The sequence below is a fragment of the Lissotriton vulgaris genome, chromosome 8, assembly GCF_964263255.1.
Source record: "Lissotriton vulgaris chromosome 8, aLisVul1.2, whole genome shotgun sequence".
Classification (NCBI taxonomy): domain Eukaryota; kingdom Metazoa; phylum Chordata; class Amphibia; order Caudata; family Salamandridae; genus Lissotriton; species Lissotriton vulgaris.
In genome coordinates this window covers 708,119,576-708,147,435 of record NC_141696.1, presented here as the reverse complement: position 1 = coordinate 708,147,435, position 27,860 = coordinate 708,119,576, and the positions used below count along the sequence as shown (strand labels likewise).

General features: G+C 44.4%; 1 protein-coding gene across 1 annotated transcript in view; it reads left to right on the top strand.

Moving 5' to 3' along the window:
• FRMPD4 (FERM and PDZ domain containing 4) overlaps positions 1-27,860 on the top strand; it is a 1,562,866-nt gene that overhangs the window by 1,149,435 nt on the left and 385,571 nt on the right. The window contains exon 5 of the mRNA XM_086934577.1: positions 25,296-25,341. Within this exon, the coding sequence (XP_086790703.1) occupies positions 25,296-25,341 (46 nt within the window). The remainder of the gene's footprint in view (positions 1-25,295; positions 25,342-27,860) is intronic.

Genomic DNA, 27,860 nt, shown 5'->3' with positions numbered 1-27,860 from the left:
TCACAAATTTGGCCACCCCTTGCCTTTCTGCTACCCACAACTGACCACTTGGTCCTTAGCACACTTGGGTTTGCTACCAGTCCTCTTCTACTATAGAAGAAGTCCAGCGTGAGTGGAATTATTTCTGCTGTTCTACGTTGGGGGGGGGGGGATAGGTTAGGTAGGATTTCAGGTAGAACTTCAGGGCCTTTGAAATTCAATACCATACAGTCGCCCTCGAATTTCTTAGGGCTACTTCCTATCCACTTCACTCTTCTTGCTGTTAACAGATCCTCTGACAACTTTTGTTTGCCCCAGGGAGAAATGTGCATGTTGTTACTCAACCAGAGCAGTGCTTTATTTAATAAAGATTGGGGAGATTCAATCTGGCCTGTTTTCAGGGGTGGAACATTGGCAATCTCTACGGGCTATCAAACCCGCAGCCTAAACATGAGGCTTTGATATTTGAACAGTCACAGGCTTTGGTTATGACGATTGGCGTACACAACTCCAACACAACACAGGTGCAATACCCCTCATTTGAACAGGCCTGTGATCTCTTTGGATATCCTATTCGACGTTTATTCTAATTAGGTATGTCATATCAGGAATGATAACTCTGCACCTCACCTTTGCTTGATCACCATGCGAGGTTTAGGTTACTCACCCTCCCTATTGTTTGTGTGTCCTTCCTCCTTTCTTTTGTCCCTTGCTTTTTGTTATTTTATTTGTCATATTTAGACACTGTACGCTGGGTTATACGTAACATAGGTATGGTGTGGCCCCCATCAGTTGCGCTCATGTTGTTTTTCTTATGTTTTCTGATTATTCTAGGCAGTAGTTTGCTTTAAATATTTAGCTGTTCGTCTCATGCGTTCCAGTCCTTTTTCACTGACCACTGATTATATCTTGTAGGGGGTTTGTTCTAGTCAGACTGGGCAACCCTCCAACACACTCCCCCCCTGTCAACTGGTCATGCACCCCCTCCCTCCCCTTTCCCTCTTGTTTTCCTCTTGCTTCCTTCCGTTATGGACCCTCTGAAAGTATGGGTTTTTATTGTTACACTTTTCTTGTGCCGGTCATTTTTGTTAATTTGTGTTTTTCAAAATTTGTCCTTGATATCTGTCGTATGTGCAATGTTGTTTTGTGTTTGGACATGTAAATTCCTTTTGAATTGTGTTCTTTACATGTATATGTGTCTACCATTTGTATATATTTATGTATTTATATATGTGTTATTCACAGCGCTGATGAAGTTCAAGTTACAACTGAACAAAACGCTTAGGCTGGATGATGCAATGAACTTGAGTTGACCTAATAAAACAGATGACAAAAGAGAATATGTTGCCGGACTCATTTTCTTATTGATGCTGGACAAGAAACGTTAATGGTGCACCATTCCAAATACCCTTCATTATAGTTCTGCATTGTAGGAAATGCCCCTGGGGGGACGGAGGATTCTGGCCAATATGCGTCTGGGGCGTTCACCCTTTCCATGCCCATGAGCGGAGGCATTTTTCCCAGAAATTAACACTTGCGAACTGCAAGTTCACGAGATTCTGCCAGAAGCACGGTCTGTTTAAGGTAATGTGTGTGTCCGCGTCGTTGAGAATCAGTCAAGTTCTACGTTCCCCTCGACATGGGTTATCCCTCTGCGCAAGTCTCGCAGCACCCAGGCTGTTTAGAGATACATATACCTCTGATGTACATTTAAAAGCCTCCCATAAAGTGGCTTGCATGTCTACTGAGCCCTCACTGAGCTGAAAGAACTCCAGGACAGTGGCATTTAGTTTGGAGCGAAAGAGTGCATCTTGTAGTGCCAAGGTGAGGAACCGCCATTGTCTCTACCTGTCACATCCAAATGAGAAGCGAAATGTAGTGCATACTGGAGCATGGTCTGAAAGTGTGGATGCTAAGTGTTGGATTGTATCTTGTCATGGGCCTAAGGTTGCAGAAATTAGGCAATAATCAATGTGAGACCAGATGTGGGCGGGAGGCAAAGTAGTGAGTGTGGGAACACCAGGAGGAAACTTACCTTGGCATTTTGCCATCAGGCGAGCCGTGAGGGAAACGGCAGCAGCGCTCCATATGTCCAGACGCCGGGAGGCACAAGGAGTGTCAGGACCACACTCCCCAGCAGCCTCTGGGGTGGCAGCGCGCCCGTGACGGGACAGGAGCGCCCGGAGGCGCTAGAAAAAGCCTGACACCCCTCTCGTCCCGCAAGAAGCGCGCGGGAGCGACCGGGAGAAGCCCGGGACAAGGGCGGGCCCTCTGTGGCCTGAGGAGACTGGACTGGGCCAGGGATTTTACATTGCCTTCTGGGCTTCTAACGTACTACGAGCTTGTAAGACATTTTAATCATTTATATTTTGTTATCTTCGTTTGTTATGAGTGCTTAGACTTAAGGGTACTTGCGTGGAAGCTTAACATTTTCACTGCGTATAATGTCTATATCCAAATCTGACAAAGTGATGGCGGGACCTGCTACTTTAGACAATTTCCTGGTCAGGAAAGTAAATCAGATTAATAAAGAGAAACGTGTATCTCTGGGGAAAGGTACTGTGATAGGGGATACACTATCTGAAAATTCCCCAATTAGTCTGACCCAAGATTGTGTAACTAACACGAGTGATGTCATCTCTACTCATTCTCCAGCGCCCATTTTAGTGAATGTGGAGGTTCATTCTGATTCAATGGCGCTGTCAAGTCCTGATATTGGTGTGTTGAATGAGACCCAACCTGAAACCAGGCCCCTGAGAACCTGTAGAACACTGTCTCAAAGGGAGAATGGGAAACATAACAATTCTAAGTCTAAAAAAAAGGATAGTAAGGCAATTACCAGTCCTGCTATAACTACCCCTTTTGTATTCACGGGCACCAATGGTAATGGTAATGGTAAAGGTGCAAACTTAAATCCTGATTTCCTTGCTTCACTTCTAAAAAACCTAGAAGTTTCTTTAACAGCAAAAATGGAGGAGATTATTAAACAATTAACTATTAAGATAGATATCCTAGCCAAGGAAGTGACTAGGCTGGGTGGTCTGTTATCATCACAGAAGATTGCAATAGCTAGTGGAAATGTAACATCTAGTGGAAATGCACACTCTGGGGGGAATGGGGGAGAAATTGTTGAAGTTATTGATACACGTAACAGGGGGAGGGGGAATATTGCTGTTGCAGTGGCCTCAGGGTCTGAAACACCTATACGACCGGATATCCCTGTGGCAACTGCCTCGCAGCAACAATTATCTACAAACCCCCAAAGCAGTAGAGCTCCCAGACCCCCGAGGTACAACTGTTATCTTAACTTACCACCAGACTGTGCTCCGTTTGTGGTAGTACTGACTAATGTGCCCCCTTGTGGCACTCATCCCGCATCTCCCTTTGATGAATCTCAAACCTCTTTGAAAAATAAGACAGTGTCATGGCTTAACACAAACTGTGGTTTTCCCATCTCATATTGTGATCAGATAATGACAGTTAGGCGTGTAAACTGGGTGGGGCCGTCTAAAGAGACTGGGTCGGGGGATTGTATAGTTGTAAATTTCAAACACCCCCAGCATGTGGCAACTGTCCTTTTGAGAGCTTCTGCACTGGTATACAATATGAACAGTATCTGTGTACGCCCCCTGGGTTACTTTTATGCACATGTGTGCAAACCTACACCACAACATAGTCTAACTAGACGAGGGCTTGAACCTTATACTCCTGTGCAAGAGACTCCATTTCTTTATAACATCATTAATCCATGTGGGTCAGGTGGACCAAATGGAACTTATAACAGGAGCCCCAGCTCAGGGCACTATCAATATGGGTCGAACTTAAATACACAGAATAGGTATGAAGTGCTATCCGGCCTTGAGATGTGTGATTGACGGGGGGCACCTGCAGCTCAGGATACTAGGGCTACAGGTGAATCTACAAATCTAGTTAACCCAGTGGACAAAATGCCAGGATGTCTTGCTGTCTCTTGGAATATTGCTGGCCTTGCGGCTAAAATGTCTGATGCAAATTGGGTAACTTATATTAAGCAATTTTCAATTATCTGTTTACAAGAGACCTGGGAGGTAGGCTGTAACCTCTTCTTAGAAGGGTATGAGGCCTTCTTTGTGCCAGCCTTGCCATCATTGCGGGGTAGGCCCAAGGGGGGCCTTGTAATTTTCGTTTCCATATTATTACCCTGTGAAGTACGAAGAATTGAAGCACATCATACAGGTGTAATGGGCTTAACTCTAACTGGAGGTAATGTCCGTGTGGGCCTGGTGAATTTTTATAATGCTGCTTATGATAGTGCAGGTAGGAATCACATTCATATATTAAATTCTTTTGTCTCTAATTTTATGGAAAATGTGGGTCATAACCTCATGATTATGGGGGATTTTAATCTGCATCCTTGTATTGATCCATTGCACAAGTGTTTACCAGAAATGATCTGTGAACGTGTGGACTGTCTCCATATGGAGCACACTAAGGAGGGGGAATTGTGCAATGACCTACTGAATGACTTTGACCTCTCTCTGGCTATGTCTCTAAAGGACCCGCTATATTGCTTTGATACCCCAACCTTTAAAGGGCATGGAAGGGGTACCTTTATAGACCATATACTTGTTTCGCGGACGATGCAAACTTTTTTAGATTCTTTTTGCATTGTTCCTAGCGAATTTAGTGATCATAACCCCCTGACAATCTGTTTAAAATGTCCATGGGTAAAAACAGGTAATAAGATCATTAATCAAGGTAGATTGGGCACAACAGATGGGAGAAGGCGGTTAAAATGGTCCATGGTCTCTGCGGATATCTTTTATAAGAATATCTCTGAAGGGTGTGCAGAAGATATTAAAATCTGTACTGATGTGGGGGGTGAACCTAGGTTGGTTCTAGAGGCTTATCAAAATATTTCGGAGAAGGTGTCAGCGCTTTTATCTGTCCCTAATAAAACCTAGGTCAATATAGGCCCGAGATGGTTTAGCCACGACTGTACTATAGCTGCTCGCAAACTGAGGCTTGCACTGTCAGCTTCCCCGAGGAATCGGGAGGTCGTAAAACTCTGTAGAAAGGAATACAAGGCTATTACTGCCGCCCGTAAGGAGTTTTTGAGGAAAGAGGCCTGGGAGGAACTACTTGACCCCTCTACCCTGAACAGCAGCACCAAATTCTGGGCACTGGTTAAAAAACCTTTTTTGACCGAGGACCCTGGAGATGGACTTGTCTGTTGTATAACTAAAGAGGAATGGGAAAGTCATTTTAAAAGCCTGTACTACTCTGAGGGATCTGGAACTGTGGTTGTTGCCCCCCATGATAGCACTATTATTTTTGACAAAAATGAGGTCTTGGCTGCCATAATGGGTCTCACTGCAAATAAAGCTCCAGGACCTGACAGAATACCACCGGATCTTTACAAATCTGATCCAGCTTTCTGGGCTCCCATTCTGGTCGCTGTATTTAATGCTGCGGCCACAGTGGGTTGTCCGGGAACGTGGGGTCTGTCAACTATAGTCCCTGTCTTCAAGAAGGGAGATAGGGGAAGTGCTCTTTGTTACCGACCAATATCCCTAATTGATTCAATGGTTAAGATTATGGGGAGAGTCAGACTCCAACGCCTAACAAGCTGGTCGAATGAAAACAATATCATGTCGATTTCTCAATATGGCTTTTGTGAAGGGCGCTCTACTATAACTCAGTGTCTCAACCTGTTTCTTATTCTGAATAAATATACCATTGTTCAGAAAGGAGAAATACACCTTGCCTTCATGTATCTGTCCTCAGCCTTCGACTGTGTTAACAGGGGGAGGCTGTGGCAGACCATGAAGGACAAAGGTATTGATAGGGGGACCGTGGAGTTCCTAGTGGATCTGCATAATGACACAAGAGCCAATGTGAGGTTCTCATCGACTGGGGAAACCACAGGAAGTTTTAGCATTAATAAAGGAGTACGTCAGGGGTGTATCTTGGCCCCTTTTCTTTTTAATTTCTATATAAATGATTTAGAGGCTGAACTACAAGATGTTAAATCAGATTGTCCTAGAGCTGGTGCGAGGGGGATTCCTTTACTTTTATATGCCGACGATGCGGTTTTAATTTCACGAACAGAAATAGGTCTCCAGGCACTTTTGAATGCTTTTAATAACTTTATGTCTGATAGGGACCTTATGGTCAACAACTCTAAATCTTATATAATGCATGTTGGCTGCCAATCTAAAAAGAAGTTCAATTTTAAACTGAATGATGTTTTGATCCCCATCACCCAGACGTTCTCATATTTGGGTGTTTTATTTGATACGAACCTTAGTTGGGCCCCACAGTTGGCCAAGAAGAAGGGGGAAATGACTAGAGTAAATGCCTCCATCTTCAACTTTGCTTCCAAACTGGGGAAAAAGCCAAATGTGGCTATGATGAAATTATATAATGCTAAATCCATAGCCACCGCAGTATATGGAAGCGAGATATGGGGCTATACAAATGGCGAACAACTGCAAATAGTCGAAAACAATTTTTCAAAGCGACTGTTATGTGTCCCAGGTAGCATACCGAACTTAGCTGTACATGAAGAGCTTGGTTGTCTGTATTTATCTGATATTGTTAAATTGAAACCACTGTTATGCTGGGTAAAATTATGGTTAAGTGATGAAATTCCTTTAACCCACCAGATAGTGGAAGATCTTGTATCGCTCGATCATGCAATGTGTGTACCTTGGCTTAAATATTTGAAGTTCCAATTTTTGAAGCTTGGCCGCCTGAACCTGTTTGACAACCCGAGGGATATAGTTAAGGGTGATGTGGCAGCAATTAAGAGGGCTTTCTTCATGGATTGTAATGCCTTAAGAGATGAAGTTGAGCTCACGAAACCCAATGTTAGAAAGTATATTATGCTGTGAACTTGTGATACAATGGAAATGTACCTAACATGCTCCTTTACCTCCCATGAGAAATTTTTGCTGACCCGGTTCAGGTTCAACATTTTTCATCATCTTTTAATTAGACCTAAGTCGGACATTTTTAAGAAACCTACAGCGCCCTGTGGCTGCGACGGGAAGTCTCCACAGGATATGCTGCATTTTATCTTTTTATGTGCATTTTATGAATATCCCCGTAGGCGGTATCTTGTTACTCTTTTAAAGAAACTAAATTTTAATCAAATCAGGCCTGCCCTTATGTACTTACAGCTGCTGCACTCTGATAGTGTCCTCCAGGTGCTACAATTTTTAAAACTAACCATGAGACTAAGAAAATGTTTAGATGAGTAATTGTGAATCATCTGCAGCCCAACGCACTAATGCACTTTTTCTTCTACTGATTTTGTCTATGCACTCTTTTAAGTACCATATGTGTTGTATGTAATCTAGGTTGACTTTGTAATTATTGTAATGTCTTTATTATGAAATGTTTAATGCTGTGTACTTTTATGGATTGCAATATATCCGAAATAAAGTCAATTTGATTTGATTTAGTGAGTGTACACTAGTGACGATGAACCTTTCATACATCAGACATCTTTAAGTTTGGAGGTGTTGCAGATGTTGTGTAGGACGTGGAGTGATCAAGGTTTGCTGAATGGGAAGGTCTCTGTTGTGTTGTGGGTTGCCCCATAAATAAGTCAAGGTCTCCCTCTAGAAGTATGTGATCAAAATCGAGATGTTCAATCTGGGTGTGTAGTGTATAAACAAATTCAGGAGAGTCTACATAACATAGCATGCTTATTTTATTTAGTCCTTAGGTAATTATAGAAAGGTTAGAATCATTTTGCATGTTTCCACACATTCTGAGTTACTATGGCTTTTTTACCTTTAAAGCTGTATTGCAGTAAAATAATTCTAATATCATTTTACAATAAATAACTAACAGCTTTTTGATGTGTTTAAGTTTGCAGTAGAGATAATTTTTTTATTCTTCATATTTGCAAACATGCTCTCTCTTTCATATGAACGAGCTACGCACCAAGGATTTAAGTGTTTTTTGGGGAAATTGATAGTATGATCATGTATTATATGGGATAAAGTGCTCACTTCCATACATGGTAAAGATATTGAAGTCACCTTGGAGTTCCATAATTTTATAAAGGCTACATGGTTATGGAACTCCTCAGTGACTTGCAAAATCCTTATGATATAAGTCAGGGGTTCTTTAGTTCATATATTATACATGAATAATAAGAGTTAATACTTCCCTGCTTCAGAATGAGAAAATCATAAAGACTGGTATCGAAATATGTATTTAAGCTAAAGCTTATTTCTCATAGATACCATCTGATGCACCTTCCTCAAAGTCAATACCCTACCGTTCAATATTCCCTGTCTGCTTTGGACCTGCCACTGTACTTTTGTCAACGCTAATAAAATTAAAGGTACTGCATTTGATTAAAAGGTAAAGAGAAAACTTCAAAATTGAAGTTGTGTAGCAGCCTAACTTTTGCCTGTTTTTTTTTAAATCAGCACATTTACTAATCGAATTACTACGTCAAATTCTGGGGAGATAAGACGTATTATTATTTCTGGATTGGACTGAAAGTCCTGAAAAAAGACTGAGCCTTTAGATCATAACCAAAGCACTCAAGTATTAGTAGTTAATAATACATTGATGTTAATATTGCCATTTGATGGGGTAAAATGTCATTATTATGGATTATTTATCATTGTTTATGGGATTTTGTTTGGCAGCACACTGTCCCTCCAGAGAAGTTTCCTGGCGCTGGCACGTAAAATGGTTTGTAGGGCGATCAGTTAATTACTTAATAAATGAGTCAAAGTTAATTGAAAAGCCACGTTTTAATGAGTTTCCTAAAGGTCAGTAGATGGTGAATGACCCATAGATGGATGAGATGATTAATGGAAAAGAAACAAATAGGTGTGTTGCATTTAATGCTGTGATTTTATTAAATGACTAACTGCGGTTTTTACACGTCAGACCCTCCAAATTAGAAGTTGCAATCTTGTCAGAGGGAGAAAAAGTCTGACGACGTCATACCTCTGGAGCAGCTGCGTAGCAAGGCTACCTTAAGCACTAGTGCATGCGGGGAAAGTAGGCCACTGCCTGCTGTTTGGGTGTTAACATGCATCAATAATCTGGGTTCAAATGCACCCTGCGGCGTCTGTGCCCTGGTGCCACTACACCTGCTACACCATGCACAGCTGAAACTATGATCTGCTCTCTGTGGCTCTTAAGTCATATTTAGTGTCACCGTCATCCCCTTGGCCTTGTAAGCATTGTTCATGTGCGTCCAATTTTATTGGATTGCATGCCTCCTAAATTCGATCTTTTATGGTCTCATGAAACAAATTGAGTTGTTAGTGTCAACTTTATCTTTGTAAGTAAGGCCATAAAACGAGACAGGCAATGGATGGTCAATAAGTCAAGCTCTGAACACTGAGCAAAAGTCGGAGAGGAGCATTTAACTTTAGGCCTTTCCAGCCGCACTGGAACGTGGTGGTCTGTGTCCTATACCTGTAAGAAATCCGGTGTTAGGGTGTTTGTTTTCAATTCCCTTTTAATACAAACTGAAGCAATCCATATGGGCAGTGACAGCCTATACATTCGTGCGCCCAGTCCAGGATGCATTCATGACCTAGATAGGAAATCCTGATGGGATGAACGGAAGAATCGATTGCATGCCTGGAACATTAATGCATACATACATTCCATATTAGGACTTCCTACTTTAGCTTAAAAAACAAGGCTCAGCTCACAAATATGTTCTGAGACTTGAGAATTTCGATAGTAAGTCAGGAAGGAGTAAGCCAGTAGTACTCCTGGAATTCAATAGTAAACCAAGGGGACTACAAGAGTAAGTCTGATCTACTCACATGGCAGATACTTGGGGGCATATTTACAACTACTGGTGCATCTCTGCAAATTAGCAGGGATGCACCAGTAATTGTGCGCCATGCCTCCTCCACCCATGAGGCGCCGCATTTACAAGGCGGCGCACCATGGGGCAAAAACGGCACAGATGCGTCACGCATCTGTGCCGTAAAGGTATCGTATTGCTGAAGTTGTGTCGCATGCGGGATGCAACTCCAGCATTGCTCTGGGGGGCCCATTCTACTAATGCTGCGTCAAGCCTTATGCCTGCTTCAAGCAGGCGCAGGGTTTTGACGTAACATTGGCCTAAAAGTGACTGAGTGAAATCTTGTAGATTTCACTCAGCCACTTTTGGGAGGCGTTCCTGCGCCGGAGCGCCCCCCCTGCACCAGAACGCCTCCTTAAGGTGCAGGGCTTTACAACGTGACGCATCTCCCAGATGCGTCACGTTGTAAATAGCCCGCACCATGGCGCATCTTTTACGCCGCCGCTGCGTCACAAAACTGACGCAACGGCGGTGCAAAAGAGGCGCAAGGGGCTTGTGAATCTGCCCCTTGGTGAATTGGGCCCAAAGTGCATAATTTTATTTTTTATTTTTTTAAGTGTTTGTCCAACATTTGTTTTAGCAGCCTGAAGGCACAATCGACTGTTTGTTAGATTTGCCATTAACCAACCTGCTCCCTGTCTCTCTGTGTCAGTTTTGCAGGTTCTTTTTCATACCCGCTTTCTCCCTTTGACACCGTTTTTCTACCATTCCATTCTTATTTCTTCCTTTCTTCTGTTCTCTCTTTTGCTCAAAGTCTGAATATGACAAATATTTCGCAGTCCGTAAAATGAGTACCGTGTCCACCACCTGCAACCCCCTACACAAATTAAACAACCTTCTGTAAAACCAAGCCACTCCCTATGCATTTGAAATCTAAACTATATTTTTCAGTATGTAGAAAGAGATTATTTTAATTGTTGCATTAGTTTCTTCTTCCTTTGAAGTTTAGAATATGAATTATAGTCATCATGCCTGATGTACAAAGAGACGGGGTCACAGTACAATACTTTGTATGATGCTGTGACAGACCTCAGCATTTATGCTGTAATTAATTTCAAAATCTCCCTGCTCAAACTTCCCGCTGCATTAAAATTATTGGGACAGGAAATGGCTTTGCACCTTTTTGAGAAAAGTGTCAGTTGCTGGGACGGAGGCATGCGTGGGACAGCAGACCTGTACTCATGCACTCGAATTTACAAAGCTACTCCTGTTCCTTAAAGAGACAAGGGTCACAACATCACAAGCAGAGATACATTGTGAACTGTATATCAGGTAGTGCGTTTAGTGGCCATGCAAGCACTGTCCGCTGCTTCTGATTTCAGAATCCTGTTCACACACAATGTGAAATGTCATATTGACAGTTTACAATTTGTGAATAAATACCGCCTTTCTGACGCAGTAGCCATTCAGTGATTTGAGGTCGCAAAAGTGGTCTTGAACAGTTGCGGCTGGCACTGATCGAGGGTGGGAGGGAGGAGGGCGGGGGATCGGGAGAGGGGGTCAAGAAAAAATACTCAGCTCCTCGCCGCATCGCTCCGCTCTCTCCACCGTCGTCTTCAGAACAGGAATAAAGCAGCCAGGAAGCACCAGGCTCCCCTTAGCCAATTGGTCTGAGTGCTGAGGTTTGGTGCTCAGATGGGGACTGGGGGCCTGGGCATGGTCTCCACCTAGGCTGTAATGCAGCCTGGGTGGGAAACATGCAAAATGTGCATGAATGTTCTCGGGCCGGCCAAACATTCATGCACACTTTAGGGAGTGCAAACCACTCCTCCCCTGCTCTGTCAGTACAGCAGCCTGCTGCACCCGCAAAGCTGGAGCAACAAGAAAAAAAATAAAATGATAAGAACTTAAGAGTTATTATCATTTTGTTGTTCCTTTAGTTACACTGCTTAAAAGCAGTGGGGCACCGCTCCTCCGCCTTAGAGGAGGAGCTGCTACTGATCTCGAAGCTTTTGTGTACTTCATTGCAATTTGCCTGGAGGGACACCCCTTCAGTGACCCTTCTCCCTTGTGAGTCACAAGGGTTTGTAATATATTCGTAGTGGCAGTTACGCATCACAAATTTCTTTTGTGTCAGTTCCGCAGGCTTTACGAATGCAAAGTCTTTTAAGAGCTGGACCCCCCAAGAATACTCTGTGAGGCACGATAGTGAAGAGCGCTAACAGCAGTGGTGTAACAACAGTGGTCGAAGTGGGCCGGGATCGGAAGGGCATGGCACGCCCCTACTTCTTTTATTAAAAAGATTCTGTTCCCCTAATTTTTCTTTTCAAAACTGTGTCCCTGGACGGCAGAAATAGCAAAGGAATTCAGATAAGGTTCTGCTTGCTTTCGTGGACGTTCGGGGACGGGCAGAAAAGGAAAAGGATTCTGTCTCTTCCTTACTGCCCAGAGAAGACACGGACAATGTCCTCTTCTTTTCTGTGCTAGCAGCTGCCAACCTCTTCTAATTATTCCCTCTATTTCTGTCTTGCTCCTCACTTACTGAAAACCGTGACTTGAAGAAACGATTCACAACCTCTCTTTTCTTCTTTCATTTAGTTGCTTCCCTGTGAACTGGATCCAAAGAAGAAAAACACTTGCGGGAAATACCCTTTTTCTAACATTTTTCTATTCCAAAGTGCAGCCTCGGGACAGAGAGAAATAAAAGGGTTTAAATATGAAAAATAAATTCATAACTAAATAAAGCAAGACAGAGTGGTTGCAAAGTGGCCAGATTGGTTTTATTCATATCCAAACACATCAGCCTCACTTTACAGACTTTTCAGTGAAGCGCTACTTTTGTAGTGCACCATTCCTGGATGTATTGCAATACCTGGTTGATGGGTGGATTGGAAGACAAAATGTGTACCATGGCTCTGTGTTTATGGATGTGGTCTTTTTAAACCATACTGCTTACATAAGGATATAAGCAATGGCAATTGAAACGGTTCCCTTCACTCGCTGATTTCTGAATAGTGAGTGAGAGATCGTTAAGGTAACCATGTTGTTTCTGCTTACATTTCACATGCTTTACTTAATCTTGCATTCCCTAAGGGTGTTTGCTTTTACTTTTTTTTTAGGCAGCAAATTACTCTTATCAAGTGCATAATTTGAATTGAGCCACATCCAAGTGTTTATAGCAGGCACAATTAGGTTGTAGCTGAAGGCAGTGTGAGTTTCTATCAGTGGGGCAGTATGGTGTTCAGTGGAGGAGAGGATGTGGCTCTATGGCCAGAGCTGTCAAATTTGGAACTGGGGAACCGGGTTCAGCCTTCATGACCAGTCCGCCAGACCACTCTATTGATGGGGAATATTGCCATGCTATACCTTAGAAGGCCTCACTAGACTTTAGAATGCCTGATGTCTTAGCACAAGCAGGTGTACCCTAGTGGTGTCTATTGTGGGTTAACCTTGAAGGCCTGTCCACCACAATCCGTACTGAAATTCATCTCCAGGCCTACGAAGCAGCACACCCTAGAGCAACAGTGATTCAGTCACTGTGACTCCGTCACTGAGGTTACATGAACCTTGAGCAGGTTAGGGCGGTGCGAACGGTGTTACCGCCCTGGGTACCTATTTCCGGTGGGTGTGTAGTGTTTGCAAGTATATTATGGTTTTTAAAAAACTTGCTGCCTCCACCAATTTTCAGCAACAATAAAAATGTCATGATAACTTTGGTGATTAATGTTCTTCCTTGAGAGATTGGAGTTTTGTCTAGTGGAAGGGTTGACTCCTGGAAAGGTAGCAAAGAGGGTTAATGTGCCTGCTGCAAATAACATGTACCATGCAGATCAAAAAGTGCACATAATGGTAACTAGGTTAGTAGGTTACTGCTTTTGTCAGAGAATTCCTTTTGTTACTTGCAGTTTATAAGTTAAAATCCTAACATAGAACAGGAAGCTATCAAACTATACTGCCTACTAGTATGGTTATCATGTGGCTTCTACACCTTGTGTTCCTTTGTCTTATGTAACATTTCCTATACAGTGATTTATACACGTATACATGTCTCTGTGTAGTATGTGTGATGTAAAGTGCTCTTACACCGTACACTGGTATGAGTGGCACTGTAAATCAAATTAAATGCATCTGAGAAAGAATGTGGTTATAGAGACTTGAGGGGGACTGTTAATGGGTACTAGTGAGGGAGTCCGATGCATAGATGATCATTGAGGGCACCAACAAACATTGTTGCACATGGCGGTACCAGCCATCGAGGCCAGTCCGCCTCACCCATTGGTACCTCTATTGGCCTTGTTTCAGCAGTAGTAGCTGCAACTCACCAAGGATTGTCAATTCAGGATTTGCACGCACACCAAACTTAGTTTGCAAACTTCACAGTCTCTCTGCTTCATGCACAAGCACTTTTAACATGTGCTATCTGCTCTTGAGCCACTGGAATTATGCAGCAATGGGGGGACAAAATGATGCTGCAGTGTTGACTAAATTATGCAACAAAAGAAAGGCTGTAGTGTAATGGAATATATTTTCTTATACGTTATTATTTAGACTTTTTACACACGTTAATTCTCTGCAAAGATTCTGCCTCATTAGTACCCGTATAACATACAAATGCAGCAGTGAGAAAGGTGATCAGTCAACCTTTGCAAAGGGCCGTCCACTTTGCAGCAACTCAAGTCACGTTTTTTAGTAACTTTTTATCCGTTTGAGCTACACAAATGATTAGTTAAAACTGTAAGATTATGCAGTGGATGATGTATTATGTGCCAAATAGGCAGGGCCATAATTATATAGAAAGCATGTGCAAACTAGGATATTTTGCCATTCATGTTTGAACTACTATTGTGGAAGAAGGGAGGAGATGTGCTAATGAGAGAAACTGCATGGCTTGGAGACAAATGGCTTATGATTCCACTTTTAAGCGTATTTGGGACATGGTGTGATTTGAAATATATCCCACTTTGTGAATGTATATAAATGCCAATAACTCCTATTAAACCATAAATAATCAAGTGTATCCATTGATTGAATTAAATAACACAATAAGCTGTAACTGGTCGGTTAAATGCCAAACAAATACTAAAAATTGGGAAGTTTTGTGCATTCTGGCCACACCTCTGACTCCGCCCACTGAGCCAATCCTTGGGTTATCCCCACCCTTGGAGTCTCCGCCTACAGTTCCCCTACTTTTTTTCCTCCACTTCGACCACTGCGTAACAATAACACCCGGTGCGAGGTGGGGGGGGAGCTCCGGGGGGCCTTCTTCGGGACTGTGCACAGGTGGTGGCTGAAAGCTCTTGACTGGGTCTGGAGCGTGGGGGTGGGGGGCAACATGTAATTTGCTGAGGCCCACCTCAAGTTTCGATATGCTAATCTCCTTGCTGTATCTAAACAAACAAGTGACTACAAATAAATACAATATATAAATACATTTTATGTTTTTATGGCCGACAGTAACCGATGGAGGAATTTCGTATCATATTTGACCTAATTTTCGCAACCGTCATCTTGTCTGGTGGAGTTTCTTGATTTTAAGTCAATGGTTGGTATTGACAAGAAACAAAAATTGCATCCCACTCTTACCTGCTGGAAAATCCATTTAACCAGGTACAAATAGTTTCTGCGCGATACAGCTACAGATTATGAGATTCTGGATAGTGAACTACACTCTTGCAAAGGAAAACGGGCATTCGACAAGCTACTTTGAAATACCATCTCACACAACTAGCAAATTTTGAGGCACAAAAAGCAATTTAACATTTGGGATATTGATTAAAATCCAACAGACCAGCAACAGCAACTGTATTTAATAGACACCAGTTGTAAAAAGCCAGCTGATATGTAAGCAGGATTCTATGTTGTTTTTAACTTGGCTGCTTTGAATTTGGGGAGCTAGAATAATGCTTAAGAAATATTAGCTTATTATGTTAACTATTCAACATTCAAACAATGGAACCACAAATTTGTCCCTGAACCCAAAAATAGAACAAAAATATGTAAAAGAATAATTTATGTATCACTTTTCCTAGGAATACTTTTGGCTGCACTTGCCAGTGCCAAGATGCACAAAGGTCTTAATCAAGGAATTTGAAAACAATAACTCAAGCGTTATGGCTGGTTTTCTGCACTGGAGCTGTTCCAAAGTGTAATCCTTTTTAGACTGTACTGTCTTTTATTCTAAGCATGCCATAACAACAGTAACCACTGCAAATACGATGCCTCGAGGAGGATAATCAATAACTCACAGCAGAACGTCAAAATCATATTTATTTGGAAACAGATTTAGTTAATCTGTTGACTCTTACATAGCCAATGGGAACTGAACTGTATGTTGTAGCCAGTTTGATTGGGTATAGGTGACTAATCAGAATGGCTGAAGCATCAGTTCACATACGGTTTTACTTTACAATAAAGCTATAGATGTCCAGTGCAAGCAGCGGTACAGAAATTCCCGGTCCCTTTCACCACTATCTCATCCTTATGTACTGTCCATTCTTGCTATCACTTAGAAGGCTCAACCGCTTGAAATTCCCTCTACAACCAATGAGAATTGGTGTCTATGTTGATCCCAATTTAATTGGCTTCAGGCAGCCAGTTAGAATGGCTAAATCAGCAGATGGCATTCAGTAACTCATATTTTTCCGTGGAAAGCAGTTCTGATGGAAATACTCGCCCATCCCTACCTACTGTCCATTCTTGCTATCACTTCAAGTCCTCAACTACTTTAAACTCCTCTTGCTGGAACTGATAATTGGCATTGCATTTATGATGTCTTATAGAGAGTTAGAATCAGCCTCCAGTAAGTATTTTTGTTTTACCTTGCCCATTTACTTTCTTCAAGGGCTTTGAGGAAGCTGCAATGGTGCAATGATTGCACACTGAAGGTGGTGCTCTATTAGAAAGGCTTAGGTAAAAACACTGTTCTGGCTTTATGCATTGGATTACTGGCTTCTGCTGTCCCTGCCCCTTCCTGATGACTACGTTCTGGTTAGAGACCTGCTCTCTCCCCCAGTAGCTCTGCTGATGTGCCGCTGGCGCGGACCTCACTCTCCTTGTTGCGGTAGGTGTTCGAGGCCTGTCCTGTGCCCGGTTAATTGTGCCTGTATATTATTTTCTGTTTTAGTATTCTCTTGTACTCTTAGTATTTTGTTGTATTCTGTTGTTTTGCCTGTTATTGTTACTGCTTGATACCTGTGCCATTGTTGTGCCCTTTTTCGCCGCCCCGCTAGCTGCTGCTGCCGCCGGGGCCCCTCCCCCCCAGGCGGTTCCCGCCTCCCAGCTGCGCTTCCCTCCTCACTTCCCTATTTAATGGAGGACCATCTGTACCGATCGCTGACCCGACCGCGACCAGCACCAGGGACCCTGGATCTCAGACCTACCACCAGTACCACTCTGCTGCCCTCCTCGCACTCAACCCCGGAAGGAACATCTGCCATCAGTCTACGCCAAACAAATCCCAGGGCCAGTTCTCCTGCCGAGACTGCCAACAATCCTTCACCACCCACAGCATCCCCACCACTGCCACCCCCATGCCGGATGCTCACAGCAACAAAGCCCTGAAGTGCATCCTCCTCAGCGTTCGCTCCCTGCACAGACATGCCATAGAGATCTGGGACCTCCTTGACACCCTCTCGCCAGACGTTGCCTTCTTCGCGGAAACCTGGACCAATTCCTCCTCCGCCCCCGACATCACCACCGACCCATACAAGATACATAGGAACAGGACTCGCCATCGCACACAAGAGCTCCCTCCGACTCTCCACCTCTAGCATGAGCGACTCCCTCTCTAACACCGAAACAACTCCACTTCAAGATCCAGACCAGCCCCAGAACCACGCTTCACGGTACCCTCGCCTGGAGACCCCCAAGGCCCGCGCCTTTTTTGTGTGTCTTTTCCTTCACCACTAACATCGCTGACCTCATCGCGCCATTGCCTCCAGGACTACATACTCATCGGGGCCATGAACTTCCACCTCGATAACCGCAGAAACCCCGACTCCACCACCCTCCTCGATAACCTCAGCAACCTCGGACTGAAGCAACTAATCACAACCCCCACATCCTCGACCCCATCTTGGCAGGAGGGACCAACATCCACTTCAGCCACACTTTGTAGCTCCTCTGACAGACCACCACTGCGTACACTTCTCTTTCAGCACCACCACTGCACACAAGCCTGCCACAAAGGAATTGGAGCAAGGCCACAGAGGTGCACCTCAACTCCACCCTCATCCACGACCCCCTATCCGCCACAACTGATGCCCTCTCTGAAGCCAAGGAACTATACCACAGGATCGCCAGCTGCGCAGACAAGCTCACACCCCTCTGCCAAACCGACAGAAAACGCCCTATGAAGGCCACCTGGTTCACCACCGACCTCCAAGAAGCCAGACGCTCTGGCAGACATATCGAAAAATGATGGAGAAACTGCAAAATCACGAAGCCCGTACCACCTACAAGAACACTATGACAGAATACCACCAACTCAGAAGATCCACCAAGAGGACTTGCATCCGAAACAAAATCCTCACCAACGCCAGCAACTCGAAGGAACTCTTCAACATCATCCAGCAGTTCACCAAAGCCCCCAGCAAAGCCATGGACGTCACTCCCTCACAGGACCTCTGCAACAAGCTTGGGTCCTAGTTCCACCTGAAAATCAAGGCCCACGATGACAACTTCAGCTAACAGACTCCAGAAATCACCCTCCCGTCCAGCGATGACAGCCAGCCCACCATCTCCACCTGGACTCCGGTCACCACCAAAGATACCACCGCGACCATGAAGAGCACCCACTCAGGAGCCCCCACAGACCCCTGCCCGCCACACATCTTCCACAGAGCCACCGCCACCATAGCTCCCGAGCTATGCCGCACCATCAACGCCACCTTCCAACTCCGGCATTTTCCCCGATGACTGGAAGCATGCAGAGGTCAAACCACTCCTCAAGACACTCTCAGCAGACCTGACTGACCGGAAAAACTACCGGCCCATCTCTCTCCCTCCCTACGCAGCCATGGTCACTGAGAAAATCATCAATGTCCAGTTGACTACCTTCATCGAAGATAACGCCATCCTCGACTCTTCCCAGTCCGGATTCTGCAGCAACCATAGCACCGGGCCGCCCTCCTTGGCGCCACCGACAACATCCGCATGCTTCTTGACCAGGGCCACACCGTGGCCCCCATCGTACTAGACATCTCTGCAGCCTTGGACACCATCTCCCACCACACTCTTGCAGCCAGGCTCCATGAGGCTGGCATACTGGGAACTGCCCTTGACTGGATCCGCTCCTTTCTCGCTGGCAGAACCCAGAGGATCAGACTCACACCCTTCCTCTCGGAACCCACAGAGATCAACTGCAGAGTACCTCAAGTATCATCGCTCAGCCCCTCACTCTTCAACATCTACATGGCCCCCTTCGCCAACATCGTCAGACAGCATGGGCTCAGCATAGCATCCTACGTCAACAACACCCAGATCATCCTCTCCCTCACAAAGAATCGCAAAGACACCAGACTCAGTTTCCAGGAAGGAATGAAAGACGTCACAGACTCGATGAGCAGCAGCTGCCTAAAGCTCAAATCATAGTAGACAAAAGTCTTCATCGTGGGGCCCTCGTCCATTGCTTGAGACAGCACCTGGTGGCCCGCGACCCTTGGAACACACCCACCCCGATGGACCACTCCTGGAACCTCTGCATCATTCTAGACTCCTCCCTCACCATGACTTTCCAGATCAACGCTTCACCTCCACCTGCTTCAACTCCCTCCACACCCTCCGCAAGACCTTCAAGTGGATCCCCTCTCATCCATGAAGACCGTCACCCATGCACTCATAAGCAGCAGTCTAGACTACAGAAAGTCCCTCGTCAAGGGAATCAACAAATCCCTGCTACACAAACTCCAGACCATGCAGAACACTACAGCCAGACTCGTCCTCGGCACGCCACTACACCTGCTAGAGCTCAACTGGCTTCCCATCGAGAAGAAAGTAACCTTCAAACTACTCATCTACGCATACAAATTCCAGCATAACATCGGACCCAAATACCTCAACAAAAGAGTCTCTTTCCGCGTACCCAAAAGAAACCTCTGCTCCGCCAACCTCACCCTAGCAGAAACCCCACACATCCGCAGAACCAGAGCAGGTGGAAGAGTCTTCTCTTACATCACAGCCAATGCCTGGAACGAGCTCCCAGTCAACATCAGATGCTCCCCTACTCTGCCCCCCTTCAGGAGGAGCTTCAAGACCTGGCTTTTCGGCTAACTCGGAGCTACACCCCCCAGTGCCTTGAGACCCTCACGGTTGAGTAGCACGCTTTATGAACCCCCTGATTGATTGATATGGTGATAACTCTCCATGCATTTGGTCTGCTCCTGATGATTGTTTTTTTGCTTAGGAATTTGCATATTTTTTTCCTCACCTGAGTTGGTTACAGTTTGTTGGCATTTGAGACTTTCATTCGAAAACAAGAGTGCAGTGTGTGGTGTGAAAAGAGCAGTGTTTTTGCCACACTGCACTGTAGACACCACAGCACTGGTACTAAGTGCTAGGAAAGGAAGAGGCTGTCGTAGGACGGTGGGGGAAACAGTGGCGTAGTATGGGGTGGTGGAGGTGGGGCAGTCTGCCACAGGCGGTACGTGTTAGTGGCGTAGCATGGGGTGGTGGAGGTGGGGCAGTCTGCCACAGGCGGTACGTGTTTTGTGGGAGACGGCCCCTGCCAGGCAGCAACTGCCAGCACCCCCCACTCTTTAAAGAGGCTGCCGCAGGGTGTCAAACTCAGGACTAGCTACGCCACTGGGGGGGAAAACTGAGAAAGTTTCCAAAAGTGACTACGTTTCACCCATTCTATCCTTATGACTGCAACAGTGTGTAAAACAGAACAGTTTCGCCCATGAAATGCAGATTTCAGAGCACAGTGGCACTGAAGGTCTATCGGGTAGCATGTAAGCTTTCAAAATGTCCCAGGATAGGAACAGAAAGGGTCGATTTGAGCCAACAGCGCAGAAGGTGATTCTTTCATCTCCAAAATGACGTCTACTTCTCATGTATTCTTAATTAACCACAGGTCAAATCCTGTTGACCATTTTACGATTGTAATTATCGCATGAAGAAGGCACAGATGCCAGATTCTTGTAAGATTTCTGGGAGTCGGCCCACTAAATGTCATTCTAGGTTTCGAATACACAAGAACACAACTTCCCATGGCCGTGCTTCTGCAGAGAAAATCTCCTCAAAGACAGGAATATTTTTTTTCAGGACTATCTCCTGTATCCCAGGTGTCTCAGTTAGTGTTTTCTCCCAAACATTTTTGACTACTATCAAAGACCCTTTGATGTTCCATCTAGAAACCTCATGAAATTCAGAAGAAAATGTTAGTGCCATGTTGTTCCCAGTTTTTCCCGCGTGGAGCCCTTTGGGTAGTCCCTTTGAGAGTTGGAGGTTGGGGCTTTAGAAATCATCGGATGTCCACATCTAATCCCTTTGATCAATCTCATTTACACTTTCCATCTACAGTACGAGTAAGACAACTGTTGGCTGTACAGGGCAGAAATTAGAACATGGAAGCAAAGTAAACTCGACCGCATAAGTGTTAAGAATCCCCACAGTAAAGAACGGCGCTATAAGGAAGTTAGATGTGACCCAAATAGAAAGCTAATATAAGCCCCAAGAACGTGCAGCGGAGATTGCGAAAACACAAGTATAAGGAATAAGAAAAAAGACTGTCTACTAGACAGGAGACAGAGTTATATATTGGTCCTGTTGTAATTACATAGTCTGTAATTTACTTTAAAGGAACTTTTAAATCAAATGCGGGTGCTTATAAGGAATGGTGTACCATGGATGTCCTCTGTGGAATTAATTGTTCACTAAATTAACTACTCTTGGCATTCCAAGTATTTCATTCCTTACTCATATTTGAATGTGAGTGGAACTGGTGAGATATTTAAATGCCAAAATCTATTGAAGTTGGATGGAGTGCTGTTCTATATTACACCTTTCATTCATTCATTCAGTTGTCTTTATTTCGATGATTTCATCATAAAAGACTTTGTACATATAAAAATACATCCACAGGGAAAGAAGTACAATGATTCATTTGCACCTTTCATTTGCATCAATGTATACATTTTAAGGAATGTATGCGATCATAGAGGAGTATGCCCGGGAATTTATGCAAATCATAGATTTTCCGTTTTACTCGGTATTGAGTTTGAATATCGGAAAATAAATATTGTGACCAAAATATTGTGTTAAGAATATCAAGGACACAATGATCGATAGGTAACTTTCTATAGCTAAGCAAAGTTTTACTATAGCTAGCTTCACATATATGTAGCTTGACGACATATATATCTTCAAGGTACGAAGATGTGGTGCTAAGAATTAAGTTAAGCATAGTAAATCTATACTTACCTATTTGCACTTACCGTCTCGATATATTAGTCCTCAATATTTTTTACACAATATTATGTACACACAATATTTCTGTTTTCGATATTCTGTGAGTGATCCCTGCTGTATCTAGAGATCCTCTATTTCAGGCGGGGATCTCTCGACTGTATAGGGGGCCGCTATGGTTCTTTTTAAAGCAGCAATGTTTGCAGAGCAGGCATTATGTATAAAGTTTTGCACACTTTTTCTTAAAAAAAAAACTTTCAATGTAGTAGTTAATTTTTCCGTCCGTTGGAGGCCACTTAAATTTTTCCCTCCCTCTTTCCATTTCAGACAGGGCAGGGATCCTGGGTGATGGTTGCGGGACCACTATCCTTGTGACCAAGTGGCTTCTGATAAGCAGATTGATGGGTCAGTGTTACCGGCATCAGAGTCAGCTGAGGCTCTGATGGACCTGGGGATCTGGGTTCAAGTCTCGGGAACGACGCCAAAACCTGCTGTTATTCTGGGCAAATCACTTAATCTCCCCGTGCCTAAAATGAATGTGTGTCCTCATGCACACAGAGCTCCACACACACACACAGAGCCCCACACACACACACAGAGCCCCCCCCCACACACACACACACACAGAGCCACACACACAGAGTCACACACACAGAGAGCGCCACACACAGAGAGCCAGAGCCACACAGAGAACCAGCGCCACACAGAGAGCCAGAGCCACACACACACACACCCAGAGCCACACACACACACCCAGAGACACACACACACCCCCAGAGCCACACACACACACCCAGAGCCACACACACCAAGAGCCACACACACACACCCAGAGCCACACACACACACACACACCCAGAGCCACACACACACACACCCAGAGCCACACATACACCCAGAGCCACACACACACCCAGAGCCACACACACACACACCCAGAGCCACACACACACACACACACCCAGAGCCACACACACACACCCAGAGCCACACACACACACACCCAGAGCCACACACACACACCCACCCAGAGCCACACACACACACACACCCAGAGCCACACACACACACACAGAGCCACACACACACACACACACACCCAAAGACACACACACCCAGAGACACACAGACACACACACCCAGAGCCACACACACACACACACTCAGAGCCACACACACACACCCCAGAGCCACACACACACCCATCCAGAGCCACACACACACACACCCAGAGCCCCACACAGACACACACCCAGAGCCACACACCCAGAGCACATCTACTTACAGTGCCTCTACTCATGTTTCTCTCTGTATACCCCTGCCCCTCACACTCTTGCTACCTCTACCTGCTCCTCACTCTGTACACACAGTGCCTCTACACCTCACTCACACTCCATGTACCTGCCCCTCGCACTTACACTGCCGCTACACGCCCACCATACTTCTCACTCTGTACGCACCTTCCCCTCGCACTCGTGCTACTTCTCATGCCTCTTCACACACTGCCACTGTACACGCTGCCACAGTATGCACCAGAAGCTCGCAAGCTTGGGTGACATCACCCCTCAACGCTCCTCACAGACTCCGTGTTATGGTAAAGACTGTTGACATTCATCATTACAGTTACAAGGGCACAAATATGAAGTCATCTTCAGACAGAGTGACGCTTCTGCCCACAATGACGGGAGCCTCTGCTCCCCGTAGCTGTGCGCCCCACGCGGCCCTCCACCCCTCAGCTCGCTCTGCCCCGGTATTTCCCTGCACACTATGATCAGGTTATTCCGCGCCACGTCACATTCCTGCTAATGCTCTTGTTACGGGAGAAGTTGAGGCTCAGGGAAGCCATCTCGGACCACAGGGCGTGCTCAGCCCCACAGCCCCTCCATGCACCAGTACTCGCCTGCTGTGCCTACGATGTTTGCGTGTGTTACCTCAGCGCTGAGAGGCAATGGCTAGCATGAGGCAGGGTGGAGTGGGTCCCTGGCATTTGCGAGGGGAGGCACGGACAGTGGGTGGGCGGGAGGGAGAAAGCACGGACAACGGGAGGGAGGGCGGGGGATAAACAAGGCAGAACAACGGGAAGGGGAGGATAGAGAACATGGACAACAGGGAGGAGGCGGGAACAAATGGATCGCTGACAACGGGAGGAGGGCGGGAGGATGGAAAACGCAGACAATGAGGGGTGTAACTTAACTGCAATTGCAGCGGGCTGTTCCAGAAAACAACCCAAAAAAAACCAAGATGATCCTCACCGGCAGACGCAGAGACTCTGGAGCGGCAGCAGGATCCACTTGTGCCAGCGTTCGCTGAGAAAAAAAATGATGGCCGCAAACCTCTGCAAATTTCGGATTCGGGGCGTGTTTTCGCGTTCGGAAAAGGGGCGTGGCTTAAAAATGGAAAGAACAGAACGAGAACGCCCCCGAATCCGAAAGAGACGGAGCTTGTTTCGAGTGACGCCTCTCTCCTCCAATGGCTGGCCTCCGTTTAGGAAGCCAGCCAATGGAGGAGAGCTGGAGGAGAGAGGCGGGTTAAACCACCATACTCAAAAACATAAGATCTCCGACCGGAGACTGCGCAAGCGCAGCCTTTCGGTCCCTTGACCTAAAAACTCTGATTAACCCTGTAGTTACCCCAACTCTAAAAAAACAAAGTGAAGGAACCACCGGGTTGGCGGACTTTGGAGGGGGGGCGATTTGCAACATCCCTCATCTGGCTTGCCAAACCCTAAATCATGCCTCATTTCTCCAGACTAGGTATCAAACTACAAAACATTTGTGAACATTCACAAACTTTGAAGTGTTCACGGAATTTTTCATTTTCCTGCTTTACCCCGCGCCCACTCCCAAAAAATGCCTCTACGTGAAACCCCTACTCAGTACAGCTAATATGTTCCATCTGAACCACGGTCAGAAAAGTCCTCATATTTTCTGTCTCAGAGTAGGAGAATTTCGACCCGCAATTTAGTTTTTGCACAGGTAGTTACATTTGCGTGCGACCTACAGTTCTCGTACTTCATACCTCTGCATTAAAAACTGATAAATGTTGCTAATACATTCATGACAGTATCATCTATTTAATTTAAAGAATGCTTTTTCACAGTCTCTTGTTGCTCTCTTTCTTTGTATTACAGAAGCTGTAAAGAATCCATCCTCCTTACTGTGGTGCAACCCTACCCTGTAAGTATGCTGCCACGTGGACATTTATAAAATAAGCAGGGCCGCTCGAAATATGAAGCAACGTAGGAGTAAATTATATTGGTAGGATGCCTAAATAATGCAGGAAGATAAGGCACATGTTGTAGCATAAAACGGCACGTTATGCGGCAGTATTATTTTGCTATTTTGTCATTTTAAAATTAATTAATACTGATTGGACTAAAATTTAACCTAATCCAAAACGGTTAAACATCTGACTACAGCAATGGGGATCATTTAACCATTCAACCTTTGCAAAAGAACTGCAACCTTGCCGCACCTTAAAGATTATGATCTCTTTCAGCAAGTCTTTTGCTTAAATCTGCTTCTAATCATTCAGGAGATTATGAGTGGGATTATGTGGCAAATGCAGTTGTTTAATAATTAAGTGGAAAACGCGGTTGGTCCTGAATCACATAATTCTAGAGGCCTTACATATGACTGACCTATTGAACCAAGCCACAATCACACAATTTGGGGAGGGGTGAGGGAAAAACACTGTAAGGATGTGACAACTCTTGATTTTCCTGTTGCTTGCTTTAATCATCCCATAGCAAATCACGAACTTAATGTAATACACAAACGAAGCTCTTGACATTTTATGCATCTCAAATGTTACTGACCAGCACGTACAGAAGCACATACTAGGTAGTAGAAAGCGCTACACTTAGGCGATATCTGTTCGTTTCTATGCACTGGTATAGTCAAAAAGTATATTTCATTTGTAATTACTATAGCATGATTTATTTTTTATTTTAAGATTCTTTTTTGAAATACAGCCCCACCTAATTAAATCGCATGCTAACAACTGATAATAAAGGTGAACCATTTGTGTATTTAAAGAAATTACTGCATCCTCTCAGACATTCATTCTCAGGCCACAAAGAGATCAACTGAGGCTAAGACACAATAGTTGTAGAGGAAAGGCGACTTTATCGATACATTAATTTGTAGTTAGACATGATTTTCAATGTTATTTCTTAGCATATCATTTATTAATGATGCAATGCAATGTGATTTCTATTTTACTATAATAAACATATTTTAAAAACCTAAAAAATTGTAAAAAAGGACAAAGAAGATTTTATTCTTTCATAAAGGTTTTTTTAAATTTGCATTGTAACTGGTACTGTTTAAAAAAATATATATTAAGTATTACCAAGTAATGCTTACAAACATTATCAAGGTTGTACGATGCAATAAACAGTTAGTAATTGTGCATAGCACAACAGTCTGTGATGATCAGCATATTAGCAACATATCTGATCAACATTACAATATAAAAACAATGACATTGACTACACATCAGTTTGAAAGCGATCAGGATGTTCCCATAAGTAGATAGTAAGGGGTTCCCGGAAGTCAGAGGGCTTAGCAGCTGTGGGTAGTTCTTCTGCCTATAACAAAAAATTGTCTTTACAATATATGGAGTCCAATACCCAGCGGGTTACGGTAGGTGCTTTTGTGCTGTCCCAATGCATTGCTACTCTCCGTTTTGCTAAAAGTAACTATATGGCAGCTGACTTTTTTTTTGACAGATCTCAAATTCCTCAAATGCCCCAGCAGACATAATTGTGGCGTACAATCTAGTTTGCAATGTAAACATTTTTTCACAAAGGTTAGGAGATTTTCATTCCAGATGGACTGTGGCACCCAGTGACTTCCACAAATGTAGTGCCAGGCTTACTGATGACAGAGAAGAGGTCCCCCCACTGTGTTTTAAGGCAATATTTTTTATTAACATTTTTGTTATACCGCTGGTTTTGTGTTTCAAGCACTGAGCGCTTTACTTCGAGCATTTTTATTAGAGCAGGAGCATCTCAAACATGGCTTATTGTGTTCTTTTTAGAGAGAGAGAGAGAGAGAGAGAGAGAGAGAGAGAGAGTGTGTGTGTGTGTGTGTTGCGTGCATGCGCGCACGCCTGAGTGTGTGGTTAGGTCCAGATGAGGCCAGACTGCAGAATCCAGGATAGATGGAACGAGAGCAAGTTATTGGGGCAATGTTAGCCATTCCACTGCAGATATGTTTTCATAGTACACTTTGATTTAAATTGAATTGCATATACACATATCTTACACTGCATATGTTTGAAATTTCAGGCACAAGATGTTGAAGAGTCTTGCCCAGGATACGGGTTATTCCCTTAAAACGTTAAATTCAGATTAACTCTAATCTCTGCGTTCTAAAATCCACCACTAAACTACACTTAACTCGAATGAGCTACATTTTATGAAGGAGTCCTCCTAATCCAGATTTACCCCGTTAAAGCTCTGATTATGTTGGGAACATAACCAGTTCTTAAGATCAGGAGATGCCCTGTTGTTAACTTTGCTACTGTTTTCTATAATCAGACCCAGGCCTGCACACTTCAGTTCCTTATTACGATCGTATCATGGCCGCACCAACTTTTTCTTTATTTCCCTTTATCTCAGAGTGCACACATTCGATTTCTCACATAGCTGCTTTACATACAAAAATAACCTTATAGTGAATTATGTTGG